General features: G+C 44.9%; 1 protein-coding gene across 1 annotated transcript in view; it reads right to left on the bottom strand.

The window, feature by feature from the left end:
• Nucleotides 1–15,304, bottom strand: part of LOC124787768 (dynein beta chain, ciliary-like) — an 834,683-nt gene that overhangs the window by 725,046 nt on the left and 94,333 nt on the right. The window contains exon 4 of the mRNA XM_047254657.1: nt 145–341. Coding sequence (XP_047110613.1) covers nt 145–341 — 197 coding nt within the window. The remainder of the gene's footprint in view (nt 1–144; nt 342–15,304) is intronic.

Here is a 15,304-nt window from a genome sequence, read left to right as displayed (position 1 = left end):
TTATATAAAACAAAACCTGTTTCAAGCAGGAAAGACCGGGCATTTCAAATATGCTAAAATCTAAAAATCGACTTTTCTGATGCTTACTTGCCTTTCTTCTCCCCTTAGGGGGCGGCCAGCTAGTTGTTAGTGAAGAGAGGTTACCTGGAGACGAGCGCTCGCTCTGCCTCGTGCACGCGGTCGACGCCGACGGGCAGCGGCAGCACGGTGTGTCCGCTGACCTGTCCGCGCACCTGGTAGACGGTGCTCTGCAGCGAGTGCACGTGCCGCTGGATGTCCTGGGCCACCACCTTGGGCCACGCGCGGCTGTTGCCCGGGTTCGACAGCAGCGGCACGAACACCTGCCCGGACACACACAATCACTCTCCGTGCCCACCCACATCTCACAATTCTGGTGCACAGGAGGCCAGTAATTTACGCCAGTGGCCGTCGACTGATTCGGTAGCTCAGTCAAACGCGATGACAGGAATCTGTGGTAGATACTTACCGGAATAATGGAATGGTTAATAGGGATCTGGGAAGTTTCCAAGAATGATTCCCTATCGAAATAGCGGTGGCCAAACGATACATATCGAACGTGTGATCGTAAATCGATCGTGCGACTCCGGTGGCGGGCGTTAGGAGTTTGTTTACGTTGGTCGCTACAGCAACGACAAAAGAAGAGCATTACAAAAATACTTGAAATAAGTTTCCTTTAATTTACGTCTATGGTCAAAATCTTTCTGTTTAACAGATTACCGGTTTCGGTCTTTAATGACCATCATCAGATCTGCAGCAAAAATGGGAAAAATATAAATACACTCGCAAACTGTATACAGCATAAGAACAACGCATAGACTATACTGAAAAGGAATCTGTGGCAGACACTTACCGGAATAATGGAAGGGTTAATACGGATCTGGGTAGTTTCCAAGAATAATTGCCTATCGAAGTCGCGTTGTCCAAATTTCACAATGTTTTGCTCTAATCACTTTTTTTCTTTATTGTTATGTTTCACCTCATCCAAACGTGGGCTGGCAGCGGATAAATCTACTCCGCTCTTCAGCCACAAGCATTACAATAAAAGAGACAAGGAAGACAGAAAAGTAACGGATTGGTGGTTAAAAAACAGTAGAAACAAAAATTAAAAACACGAAGCCGTTCACACTCGACGAGGAAACACGAAAAACTGTCGGCACTGCACACAAACACTGATGACGTAGACGGTACAAGTGAACGAAGCAGCGTGGCGGCGAAAAACACTAAATCAAAAACGATGGCACACACACGAGAAACTGATGGCGATGAGCTCTGGCGCGCGAATGTCCACTTAACATGTGGGACTCCATGGACCTGCCAAGAGGGGAAGAAGTTGGTGGGGGAGGGTGAGGGGAGAGCAAAGATGCCAATGGCAGAGGATATGGCGGGAGGAAGGAAGGAATGGGGGTAGGGGAAGCCCGGGGGAGGAGGGGGAAGAAAGGGAGGAGGGAGGGAAGGGGGAGAGAGGGTGCACATAGGAACAAACACAGGAAGTGGGAGGGGAGTATCAAAATTGGTAGGAGGGGTAGATGGTGGGGAGGAGGGCATCATCAGGGAGGGGGAGCAGGCGGAAGCCACCTTGGGCGAGGGTAAGGAGAGTGGAGAGATGGAGAGCAGGTGGGATGTGGAAATACAGGCGCGGCAGTGGGGGCGGGTGATGATGGAAGAGACAAGCGGGTGAGGAGGATCGAGTTTACAGGAGGTGTAGAGGATCCGTATCCGTTCAAGGAAAAGGAGGAGGTGGGGGAACAGAATAAGGTCGTACAGGATCCACGTGGGGGAGGGGAGACGGATGCGATAAGCGAGGCGAAGAGCATGGCGTTCGAGGATCTGAAGGGATTTGTAAAAGGTAGGAGGAGCAGAGATCCAGGCAGGGTGGGCGTAGCAGAGGATAGGGCGGATGAGGGATTTATAGGTGTGGAGGATGGTGGAGGGGTCCAGACCCCATGTACGGCCAGAAAGGAGCTTTAGGAGACAGAGTCGGGAGCGTGCCTTGGCTTGGATTGTCCGGAGGTGGTGGGTCCAGGAGAGGCGACGGTCAAGGGTGACGCCAAGGTAGTTAAGGATGGGGGTGAGGGCGATAGGACGGCCATAGACGGTGACATAGAAGTCGAGGAGGTGGAATGAAGGGGTGGTTTTGCCTACAATGATCGCCTGGCTCTAATCACTCCACGCCTCTGTTATATATAGTGTGTTCGTAAGTTCACCTAGTATTGAGTGCATCACATATTTACTTCGTTTCCATACGTTTTATGTATGACTCTAGTATGTTCTTGTTCTTTATTCATTTCATAGACTGCATTAATCATATAATGTGAATCATCTACTGTTCCGAAATTTTATCATTCTTTTCTTGCAACGGAGCACCGCAGGGTACGAGGGGCCATCTGCCGGTCACATTCCTCCAACTACTTTCCGTCTGTGCGGAATTCTGGTGTTAGTGCTAACAGATGGCGCTGATTATGTGCAGCACTATGTTTTCTTTCATTTGTGGCTCCATTAGCGATTTGTTTTATGTTGTTTAATATTACCCGGTGCAATATCAACGGTGTTTAATATTTATGTCATTATCTAGAATATTGGCACTAGAGCACATGTCAACCACTGTTTTTTTAACTCTTCCTCTTTTTAACAATATTACTTTTGTCCTGTTCTTCTTTTCATTGCTTTTTATTACTGTAACGTCTTTTATACTTTATAAGCTTATTACAGACTTTGACTATTGTATCCCCCTTTATTTTTGCTGTTTCAATTAATTATTGAAAACTAGTGTATGCCATCATTAGCGACATCTGGTCAACTTACAACACAAACATTTTGTGGCTACTGTATGGCACCTTGTTTTAAACAGTAGTATTACTGACAACATGACTCGTGCATGTGATTTGATTTATATGTATCTGACGATGCTGGTGCTGATTCCGCATTTAACATTTGACGATGCCACTATGGCTCCAGTAGATTAGGACTTTGTTTTTATGAAACAGGTATGCCTCTTCATATATAAAGCGCACAAATGTAAATTTTTTCAGTACTACTTTTCAGTATGGGCTATGTATTGTTCTAAAATTGTATACAGTTTGCGAGTGTATTTATATTTTTCCCATTTTTGCTGCAGATCTGATGATGGTCATTAAAGACCGAAACCGGTAATCTGTTAAACAAAAAGATTGTGACCATAGACGTAAATTAAAGGAAACTTATTACATATATGGGCCACTGCGTTTTTTCGCGACGATGTCGCAGCTTGTGAAAAATACTTGTAACTGCAAAGAAGACGACTTACCTTACTCATCGTCGGTGTTGTCGTCATGTGAAAGTCCATTACGGTGGTCTGGATGGATAATTTAGAAGAGTCGAACCATGTATTCTTCCGGATGCTCGTTCGTTTTCCGCACTGTCCGCAATGAATGTGTAAGAGTATTTCAGCATTGAAACTGTTCGCCGGCCAGAGTGGTCAAGCGGTTAAAGGCGCTACAGTCTGGAACCGCACGACCGCTACGGTCGCAGGTTCGAATCCTGCCTCGGGCATGGATGTGTGTGATGTCCTTAGGTTAGTTAGGTTTAAGTAGTTCTAAGTTCTAGGGGACTTATGACCACAGCAGTTGAGTCCCATAGTGCTCAGAGGCATTTGAACCATTTGAAACTGTTCTTACCAAGTTTTACGCACTTCGCACCACCAAAGTCTACACAGTCCCTTCTTTCCTCGTCCGGTAGTACTCCATATTTGCTATAAAAAGTCGAACAATTTTCTACGCTGGATAAACATGGAATTAGATTCTTCCATGTGAGAGAATCCGCCGAAGAAACGTCAGGAACGTCAGACATTCAACTGACTAACGACATAAATCGTCTGGGTTTCCCTAGCAATTCACAAATAATTCGCGGAGGTATGTAATTTAGAGCAACTAAGGGAACGATGGAAAACAGATAAAAATGACGATCACAAATAATTGATCACAACGTCCGCCACCGGAGTCGCATGATCGATTTACGACAGCACGTTCGATATGTATCGTTTGGATATCGCGACGTCGATAGGCAATTATTCTTGGAAATTAACGGCACCTGCTACGGCATCTGGGAGCACTTAAGCTTTCGCTGAAACGAGCAGTAGAGGGGAAAAGTAGGAGCAGAAAAAGGCTAGAATACGCAGAATAGGTTTAGGGGTACTACTGAGAAGCTATAGGCAATGCGGTGACTACTCAAAATCAGTATCAGGGAAAGCGAATGGAATGTGTGGATTATCTGGAAGTTGAGAAAATGCGGTGCATCTGTAAAGAAAATCGCATATAAGATGCTAGACGGAGTGTGACTCGACACCCGTCAACTCCTTCATACCCCCCTCGCACCACTACACAAAACATTTGCACAAGATCATATTCTTGGAAATTTGTGGTAAGGTCTTATGGGACCAAACGTCTGAGGTCATCGGTCCCTAAGCATATACACTACTTAATCTAACTTAAACTAACTTACGCTAAGGACGACGCACACACCCATGCCCGAGGGAGGGTTCGAACCGACGGGGAAAGCCGCGCGGACCGTGACAAGACGCCTAAGAACGCTCGGCTCCTCCGCGCGGCCAAGATCATATCAGACGACTAATGACACACGTGTTCTCAGCGTTGGATGCTTTCAAGACACATACAGCTTGTATGTAGGCTGTTTAGGTTTTCCTATTGGTAACGCCACGTAGCGCTCTGTATGAAAATCACTGGCTGTGCTGTGTGCAGTCTGTGGCTGGTTTGCATTGTTGTTGGCTATTGTAGTGTTGGGCAGCTGGCTGTTAGCGGCGCGTAGCGTTGCGCAGTTGTAGGTGAGCCGCCAGCAGTGGTGGATATGGGGAAAGAAATGGCGGAGTTGTAAGACTGGATGTCATGAACTGCTATATATATTATGACTTTTGATGATATTAAGGTAAATACATTGTTTGTTCTCTGTTAAAATCTTTCATTTGCTAACTATCCCTATCAGTAGTTAGGGCCTTCCGTAGTTTGAATCTTTTATTTAGCTGGCAGTAGTGGCGCTCGCTGTATTGCAGTAGTTCGAGTAACGAAGATTTTTGTGAGGTAAGTGATTTGTGAAAGGTATAGGTTAATGTTAGTCAGGGCCATTCTGTTGTAGGGATTTTTGAAAGTCAGATTGCGTTGCGCTAAAAATATTGTGTGTCAGTTTAAGCAGTCATGTATAAATTTTTCTAAGGGGACGTTTCAAGCTGACGTCCGACTGTTGCAGGGACCTGGGGCACATTGTACGGTCAAATATTGTGATGATCCTGGAGGTAAGCAAGTTTCTCCCAAAGAATCAGCACACATTTAAAAAAATAACACCATTCCTGTGAAATACAGCTCTCTCATTCATACGTGACATCTGCAAACAGTAGATACAGATGAACAAGAAGTTTCTGTTATTCGTAGATTTCAGCGAGGCGTTCGACACTGTACGAGTAACCAAGATACGGTCATACGGGGCATCTTCGCAAATATGTGACTGGCGTGAGGGATATTTGGCTAATAGAATACACTACGTTATACTAGACGCCGACTGCTCCACAGAAACGAAAGGAAGCGTGAAAAGACCTCTAACATCTTCAATATACGAAAAGATTTGTCGGACAATATCAGCATTGCTATTAGATTGATTACTGACAGTGAAGTTTTCTACAGGACGTATTCTCGTTGGACGACCGTAAGGAACTGCAGAGAGACTTGGGGAAAATTTCTACTTCGTGCAATGAATAGTAGCTCTCTCTAACCCTTTGGAAACCAGTGGTTTCTGCCTGAGACCACCATTTTATCATTTTTTTTCTGAAGCTCCAGTGCCTTTAGCATGAAACCACCGATGTTGTTGCACGGCAGAGATATCTAGTGGACACTAATGTACAGTATTTCTAAGAATGTAGTGCATTGTAGCAGTCACATTCGACGCTGACATTGTGCTACTTGATTGTAGAGAATTGTGACATGCAGTTATTTATAGCGGCCATACCGAAATCATTGACAGTGAAAGTAAGTATATCTAATGCTAGTTTAAAGATTTACTACATTTTATTTCTCTTTTTTGCTTGTTATTCAGGACTATAATTTGCTGTAGTCATTACATATTCGTGGGATTTCGCGATGTGGGATTGTGTCTACGAAAAATATGAATTTGCTTTCAAATATATGACCCAAAATGATGAGTGGTTGAAAACTGTATGTCCTAGTGGTTCTAAAGTGAAACCACCTCCTTAAAATAATTGATATCTTCCTTTTTGCTAATTTCTTCTTGCATTTGTTCCTTCATAAGATAACAAAGGTTAATTTTGCGAAAAAATTTAAATTATTTTTGTTTTTTTATTCTTGGGGCTCAAAAGATTAAATTTGGATAAAACTAAGGTAGCGCCTGTAACAAAGAGCAAGAACCGCACGGTACCTGATTACAAGACCAGTGGTGAAAATTTCGAGTACATCAGATCGTATAAATATTTTAGAGGTACTACTAAGAAGCGATATGACATGTGACGATCACGTAAAATCACTGTCAGGAATGACGACTGGAAGACTTAGATTTGTTGGAAGTGTTGTAGAAAAGTGCGGTGCGTCTGTAAACGAAATGGCACACGAGATGCTAGTGCGACCAATTCTAGAGTACAGTTACACCGTTTGGACTCCTTATCAAGTATGGATGACAGCGGCCATCGAACAAATTCAGACCGTGATATTAAGATTGTAACACACCGGTGCAGACTGGGGGTCGACCACGGCGTTCTAAATGAGCGGGTCACATGGAGGCCGAGGCTTAGGCTGTCTCGAATTTACCAGATTCTTCTCGAAAGTACCCAGTACTGAGCGACATTGCATTTAGGGTTCCGGTGCGGCATTTTTCGCTCGGCACAACTCTCTTCAGTTCGGAAGTATCGTGATGTCTACGCTGTTTTCCCTTCGCTGTTTAGTTCGTGGTATGAAGGACGGTCACAGGTCCAGTGGCTGTTTGCATAAATAGAGGCACTCTTGCGATCTATCGTCACAGTCCTTTAAAACTGACGGAGAATGAGAAAAAGGAGAGATAGAATGTAATATATTGATTAGTCCTTGCTACTGTAGTGTTATCTTGAAGCTGTGAGAAAGGAGGACAGGCGCTCCAAGGCGCGGAAGCAGAGACGATGCCGAGGGCAGACGAAACTGGGGGAGATATTTGAGCCGTAGGTGTCCGGCTCTTCGAAAGGCGCGCCAGGCGGAGTGCTTTCGCTTCGCGTCTAGTGTTTGCGGTGGCGCTTTCGGTTTGGCGCGCTGTTTGGATTGCTACCGCCCTCTGGCGGGAGGTGGAGCAAGTGTACGAGGTGTATTCAAGTTCTAAGGCCTCCGATTTTTTTTCTAATTAACTACTCACCCGAAATCGATGAAACTGGCGTTACTTCTCGACGTAATCGCCCTGCAGACGTACACATTTTTCACAACGCTGACGGCATGATTCCATGGCAGCGGCGAAGGCTTCTTTAGGAGTCTGTTTTGACCACTGGAAAATCGCTGAGGCAATAGCAGCACGGCTTGTGAATGTGCGGCCACGGAGAGTGTCTTTCATTGTTGGAAAAAGCCAAAAGTCACTAGGAGCCCGGTCAAGTGAGTAGGGAGCATGAGGAATCACTTTAAAGTTGTTATCACGAAGAAACTGTTGCGTAACTTTAGCTCGATGTGCGGGTCCATTGCCTTGGTGAAACAGCACACGCGCAGCCCTTCCCGGACGTTTTTGTTGCAGTGCAAGAAGGAATTTGTTCTTCAAAACATTTTCGTAGGATGCACCTGTTACCGTAGTGCCCTTTGGAACGCAATAGGTAAGGATTACGCCCTCGCTGTTCCAGAACATGGACACCATCATTTTTTCAGCACTGGCGGTTACCCGAAATTTTTTTGGTGGCGGTGAATCTGTGTGCTTCCATTGAGTTGACTGGCGCTTTGTTTCTGGATTGAAAAATGGCATCCACGTCTCATCCATTGTCACAACCGACGAAAAGAAAGTCCCATTCATGCCGTCGTTGTGCGTCAACATTGCTTGGCAACATGCCACATGGCCAGCCATGTGGTCGTCCGTCAGCATTCGTGGCACCCACCTGGATGACACTTCTCGCATTTTCAGGTCGTCATGCAGGATTGTGTGCACAGAACCCACAGAAATGCCAACTCTGGAGGCGATCTGTTCAACAGTCATTCGGCAATCCCCCAAAACAATTCTCTCCACTTTCTCGATCATGTCGTCAGATCGGCTTGTGTGATCCCGAGGTTGTTTCGGTTTGTTGTCACACGATGTTCTGCCTTCATTAAACTGTCGCACCCACGAACGCATTTTCGACACATCCATAACTCCATCACCACATGTCTCCTTCAACTGTCGATGAATTTCAATTGGTTTCACACTACGCAAATTCAGAAAACCAATGATTGCACGCTGTTCAAGTAAGGAAAACGTCGCAATTTTAAGAATTTAAAACAGTTCCCATTCTCGCCGCTAGCGGTAAAATTCCATCTGCCGTACGGTACTGCCATCTCTGGGACGTATAGACAATGAACGCGGCCTCATTTTAAAACAATGCGCATGTTTCTATTTCTTTCCAGTCCGGAGAAAAAAAATCGGAGGCCTTAGAACTTGAATGCACCTCGTACGGTCGCGTGACGATTGGGGAGTACGTACTGGGTGGTGACCGAGAGAGGTGGTAGCACGAGCGGGGCCCTGTTGTTGAGGGTCGTCAACTGCTCACCACGTGCTTTGGCCGACCTCTTGTCTGTCAGGGGCTAAGTCTACCTTACCCGCATGTACATGGCTTATGAAGCTTAGAAGTCGTGGTGCAGGAGATCAGCGCGTCGGACCGTATGTCTTCTTATCGGCCGTTGAAACCACTGGCAGCGGTTGGCTCTGACGAGCATAAGGAAGTGCAACGTGTTCCCGGCGCTGTGGTGGAGTGTGAGAAGTTAAGTACTGTTTTTATGTAACAGAGTTATATATTTTCTTCACCAGTGGTTTTGTTGGGGTCTTCCCACCACAGTTTTCGTTTGCCTGTCCGCGGGAATGTGGTAATTGCTTCTTGGTCGGGCCGTTTCATTCACATCTTGATTGGGTGATTTAGGGTCGGTGTCGTGTGTCTCTGTGGTTCAGAGTCTGTACAGACACCGCCCTTGTTACATCTTCTGGTTTTGGGTAACTCGGAGAGATGGTGGCTTGTAATGCAAGTTTTGGGGCTGATCTTCTGTGGCCCTGTAGACCACCAATAACTATTCCGACTATTGTGATCTGGGCTCCTTTAGACGTGTCACTCCCTCACCGAGCTAAGGAAAAATTGATTTTGGGGACTGCCTTTAATATGAAGGTAAGTATGCTGGCTTATTCATATTTATCTTGTAACAAATATAAGTTATGTAACTGCGAGAGACAACTATTTTTGCTTAGTACAAATAGCTACTTAAAGTTTTTTTTTGGAATTGTTCCCTTATTGATATAACAAGTCTAAAATCTTCTTATTGTTAACGTCAAACCTTGGAATACCCTTTACATAGAGCTATTTTTAAAAAAGTTTTTTTTTATATATGTCAAGTTAAAATCTTATTATTTGGAAGTTGTTAACGTCATACCTTGCATTCTCCTTTTCATAAAGAAAATTTATCAGCGATTGGAAATTGTTTTTGAAATGTTTTTTTTTTTTTAAGAAAGTCTCTAAAATAAAAAGGTATCTTTAGCAGTGTGTATTATTTCACCAGCACCTTCTGGCCCCTACTTCCTCGATAACGTTTTGGAATAACATGCGTACTTGAGTTGTTTGTGAACCGCCCTATTGACAGTTCAATATTGTTACATGGAGTAAACCGTAAGGGGAGAGCCTTGCGAAAATGCAAACGCCCCCAGACGCCGTCCCAGGGCGCTAGTTACTCCTCAAGGAATTAACATGGAACTTCATACGTCGTCAAGACGCTGTGGTAGGTTGCCACCGTAGAACTTTGTAACCAACAGGCACGTACTAGTGTATAAAGCCAGCTTAATACCGGCGGTGAGAACAGCAACGTTAGTAGGCTCACAAGAGTTAGAAAGAGAGTGAAAACGCCAAAAAACTGATGACCTAGCAGTCCCTACTCCGGGGAGCCCGAGGGGCGGGGTTAAATGACGTATAACAGTATAACAATAATGTTGCAAGCCTTATTTGGCAGAGCAGTTACGTTTAGCTTTCAGCTGAACAATGTTGATACCAAATACGAACTTAGTCAGTGCAACTGCATTAACATCCCCACCTTAGGAGCTGTAGACGGGACCTAACTAAATCGTGATTGGCAGGCGCCTGCAAGAGACCTGCGGGATTGGCAGGGTGGCTTTAAGTGGGAAAAACAGTGCCTCCTCGCGGCTCTTTAAAAACCCCTAGATTCCGCATTTTGGCGGAGTTCTCAGTGAGACGATCTGGGCGCCGAATCCGCGTCCGTCGACTCCAGCCTCGGTCCAGCTCCGAGTAAGTCTACTCTCACTTGGAGTGCCTCAGCGAACAGTGTCTCATTCAGTAGGTTTTGCTTTGCAACTAAATTGTTGCCTTAAGATGCTGCTAGTATTTTCTACTGTGGTTAGTATCCACTCGTGGGACTTCTGCACAGGTTTCTGTTGTAACAGTGTTATTCATGCTTTTTCTAACCCTAGAACTAGTCTCCAGTGGATTAGTTAGTCTGGATAAACAACTATTTAAAAACCCTGTTTGTCCAAGAATCTCCACAACTAGTTCCCTACCAAGTCTCACCACCTGTATTTCTAGTAAATGCCTGTACCAGTGTTGGCTCAGATAGAAGAAAGCAATCAAATGCCTTCACTGCGAATTGTCCTTCTGCCTTCTGCTCTGTACCGCTCGGGAGCGCAGACTGACCAGTAACCCCTTTTCTCCCTCTCCCACCTATATCAGGACATGACAAGAATATATAGTATCTATTATGCAGGCGCATAATCGACAGGTACTGCAAATTTACTATGAAACGACATTACAATATCATGCAGAAAGGTTCATTTGACAACGAAAGAGCAAAAAATTGCAACAATCGACTGACAGGTTTCATTGCTCTGCACATGAAAAAGCACTTTGTGCTAAATTGACAGCTCTTGGAGATTTGGAGGTAGAAATACTAAAAATTCTGAAGTCACCTGAATTATTCCACTGTCAATTGTGACAGTCTTCAATCGACACTTCTATATAACGCGGAATTAACCACTAGATGTCACAAGAGGCGTAACCATCAGTATATAACAGGAGGGGCCGATTGTATTATCAGCAGAGAAACAGTAAAGCGGTAACAGCAGAATGGGTCGTCAGGAGAGCTCAGTGACTTTGGATGTGGATTAGTCTTGGCATGTTACCTGAGAAACAAATCTATCAGGGATATTTCAATCCTTCTAAAGCTGCCGAAGTTGATTGTTGGTGATGTGATTGTGAAGTGGAAACACGAAGGTACAGCCACAGATAAACCAAGACCAGGCAGACCTCATGCACTGACGGACAGGAGCCGTCGAGCACTGTGTGAAAATTCACACGAAATCGGCGGAAGGAACTAGTCGTGAAGTCCAAAGTATTACCAGCTGTCCAACTGTCACAATGACTATGCACAGGGAGTGAAAGAGAATGAGTACCATGGGTCAGTAGCTCCTCATACGCTACACATTTCTGTAGTCAGTGAGGTGGTGTACAGAGCGAATGGAAACGAGTGATTAGGAACGATGGATAACGCTGTACCCTGTGGCAGTCCGATGGAAGGATCGGGTGTGGCGGAATCCTTGAGATAGTTATCTGCCGTTATGCTTAGTACCATCAGTACAGGGGAGGTGGTGTTACACTATGAGGTTGCCTTTCATGGTTAGGGCGTCGTTCCCTTATTGCGCTTAAGAGAACGCCAAATGCGGGAATACACACTACTGGCCATTAAAATTGCTACACCAAGAAGAAATGCAGATGATAAACGGGTATTTATTGGACAAATATAGTATACTGGAATTGACATGTGATTACAGTTTCACTCAATTAGGGTGCATAGATCCTGAGAAATCAGTACCCAGAACAACCACCTCTGACCGTAATAACGGCCTTGATACGCCTGGGCATTGAGTCAGAGCTTGGATGGCATGTACAGGTACAGCTGCCCATACAGCTTCAACACGATACCACAGTTCATCAAGAGTAGTGACTGGCGTATTGTGACGAGCCAGTTGCTCGGCCACCATTGACCAGACGTTTACAATTGGTGAGAGATCTGGAGAATTTGCTAGCCAGAGCAGCAGTCGAACATTTTCTGTATCCAGAAAGGCCAGTACAGGACCGGCAACATGCGGTCGTGCATTATCCTGCTGAAATGTAGGGTTTCGCAGGGATCGAATGAAGGATAGAGCCACGGGTCATAACACATCTGAAATGTAACGTCCACTGTTCAAAGTGCCGTCATTGCGAACAAGAGGTGACCGAGACGTGTAACCAATGGCACCCCAAGCCAGCACACCGGGTGATACGCCAATATGGCGATGACGAGTACACGCTTCCAATGTGCGTTCACCGCGATGTCGCCAAACACGGATGCGACTATCATGGTGCTGTAAACAGAACCTGGATTCATCCGAAAAAATGACGTTTTGCCATTCGTGCACCCAGGTTCGTCGTTGAGTACACCATCGCAGGCGCTCCTGTCTGTGATGCAGCGTCAAGGGTAACCGCAGCCATGGTCTCCAAGCTGATAGTCCATGCTGCTGCAAACGTCGTCGAACTGTTCGAGCAGGTGGTTGTTGTCTTGCAAACGTCCCCATTTGTCGAGTCAGGGATCGAGATGTGGCTGCACGATCCGATACATCCACGTGGTTAAGATGCCTGTCATCTCGACTGCTAGTGATACGAAGCCATTGGGATCCAGGAAGGTGTTCCGTATTACCCTCCTGAACCCACCGATTCCATATTCTGCTAACAGTCATTGGATCTCGATCAACGCGAGCAGTAATGTCGCGATACGATAAACCGCAATCCCGATAGGCTACAATCCGACCTTCATCAAAGTCGGAAACGTGATGGCACGCATTTCTCCTCCTTACACGAGGCATCAGAACAACGTTTCACCAGGCAACACCGGTCAACCGCTGTTTGTGTATGAGAAATCGGTTGGAAACTTTCCTCATGTCAGCACGTTGTAGGTGTCGCCACCGGCGCCAACCTTGTGTGAATGCTCTGAAAAGCTAATGATTTTCATATCATAGCACCTTCTTCCTGTCTGTTAAATTTCACGTCTGTAGCACGTCATCTTTGTAGTGCAGCAATTTTAATGGCCAGTAGTGTGTGAACACATTTTACGGTATTGTGTGCTGCATGCGGTAGAGGAACAATTCAGGTAAGTTATCGTTTGTACGAGTATCAGCATGACAATGCGCCCTGTCATAAAGCACCATCTGTGAGCGAAGAGCCGGCCGCGGTGGTCGTGCGGTTCTAGGCGCTCCAGTCCGGAGCCGCGCTGCTGCTACGGTCGTAGGTTCGAATCCTGCCTCGGGCATGGATGTGTGTGATGTCCTTAGGTTAGTTAGGTTTAAGTAGTTCTAAGTTCTAGGGGACTGATGACCACAGCAGTTGAGTCCCATAGTGCTCAGAGCCATTTGAACCATTTTTGTGAGCGAAGAGCTTGTGTACAATAACATTCCTTAAATGGACTGATCCAACCAGAGTCCCGACATGATGCCAAAAGAACACCTTTGGTATGAGTTAGAACGTCGACTTCTCTCCAGATCCCAGCGTTCAAAATGACTACCGTCTCTGGTTTGAGCTTCTGAAGAAGAATGCCGTGCCATTTCTCTACAGACATTGAGACCCTTCATTGAAAGTATCTCCGGCAGAGTTCAAGTCCTCACGTCGTCGAAGAGCGGACACATCGCACATTAATGTTCATAGGCGTCCAAATACTTGCGATAAGGTGGTGTATTTAAAGCCATATTGCTGTTTCGCAGTCTGCCCATCTATTTTTATTTGAATATTTTTATTGGCATAGTGAAGATGTCATGTAGCTGTGTGTTACACTTAAGGTTTATAATTTGAAGCTGGACGTAATGTGGTACATCAGAAGCCAAAAAGAAGAACGATCTGCAGATAAGTCGACATCAGTTTTGTATCGTGATATGTGTTTGAATCTACTGGGTACGGTTCAGTAAGTTGGATAGTACGCTCCCCCCTTCTCCAACTCAGTAATCAATGGTGCGCCACTAAACCATCCGTTAAGCAGAGTGCATTAGTAGTACGCCTACTTTGCGATCAGCAACATGACTGATATCGATTTGTGTGTGCTTTAGTTTTCGCTTAATGTTTTATTCGTCTTAGGTTACATTACTCATTTTTAAAAATATATCGTATCAAAATAAACACATAAATCTCCAAAAGCTTTTTTCTCATTAATTACTTTTTAATACACGGTGGGAGTGAATAGTGATCAAAGTGTTACAAATATTTACTATCAAAAACAGTCTTGATCACAATTTACTTATTACGGTAGTAAATAAATTGTGATCACGACTGTTTTTGATAGTAAAAAAATTTTCTCATTCTTTAATTGGATGAAGTTCTTGGGTACTCCTCGATTTGTACCACAAAGTTCTCGGATGAATACAGAGACAGCTGGCCCCTATTCGGGAGAGATGCGGCAGGAAACTGCATCAAGTTAGAATATAATCTACAGTTTGATTGCTACAGATATGACTTCTGTTAGATGAGTATCGGCGTACTGGATTTTTGACTCGCACTTTTTCTGAAAGGACGCTGAATGAACCTTCTGACATCCTGAATGTAAAAAAGTAGTCTTTCTGATCTGTAACTGCGAATTCTCTAAGAAGTACATTGTATCGTACATGCATACCTTAAGACCAATCCCTTTTCGTACCTATTTTCTCTTCTTTTTTACATTTTAATCGCCTTTTCCACTTCTTTTTTAGGATGAACTTCGCTGCAAGATGTATTGCTATACTCGCCCTCGCTCTCCTATACTGCCTCGTCCACAGCACTCGGCATCTCAGCACCAACTAAACCGTGTACAGATGCACACTCGCCCATTTTCCATTTAATTTTTCTTTTAAATCATCAGACTCCGACTGGTTTGATGATGTTCTCACCTTTTTCCATCTAATGTAATCGTTCATCTCTACGTAATGCCTATACGAGATATACGATGGTGGCATCATAATGATTGTGCAGTCTTCTTCGGATTCTAGTTCTCTAAATTTACGCGAAAATAAGGAACTGGTACGTCAGGCACTAATGGGAAGGTTCAAAAACGACGTA

This window comes from Schistocerca piceifrons, chromosome 3, assembly GCF_021461385.2.
Source record: "Schistocerca piceifrons isolate TAMUIC-IGC-003096 chromosome 3, iqSchPice1.1, whole genome shotgun sequence".
In the NCBI taxonomy this organism is placed as follows: Eukaryota; Metazoa; Arthropoda; class Insecta; order Orthoptera; family Acrididae; genus Schistocerca; species Schistocerca piceifrons.
Note: the sequence above shows the minus strand (reverse complement) of the source record. Positions and strands in the feature narration are given on the sequence as shown.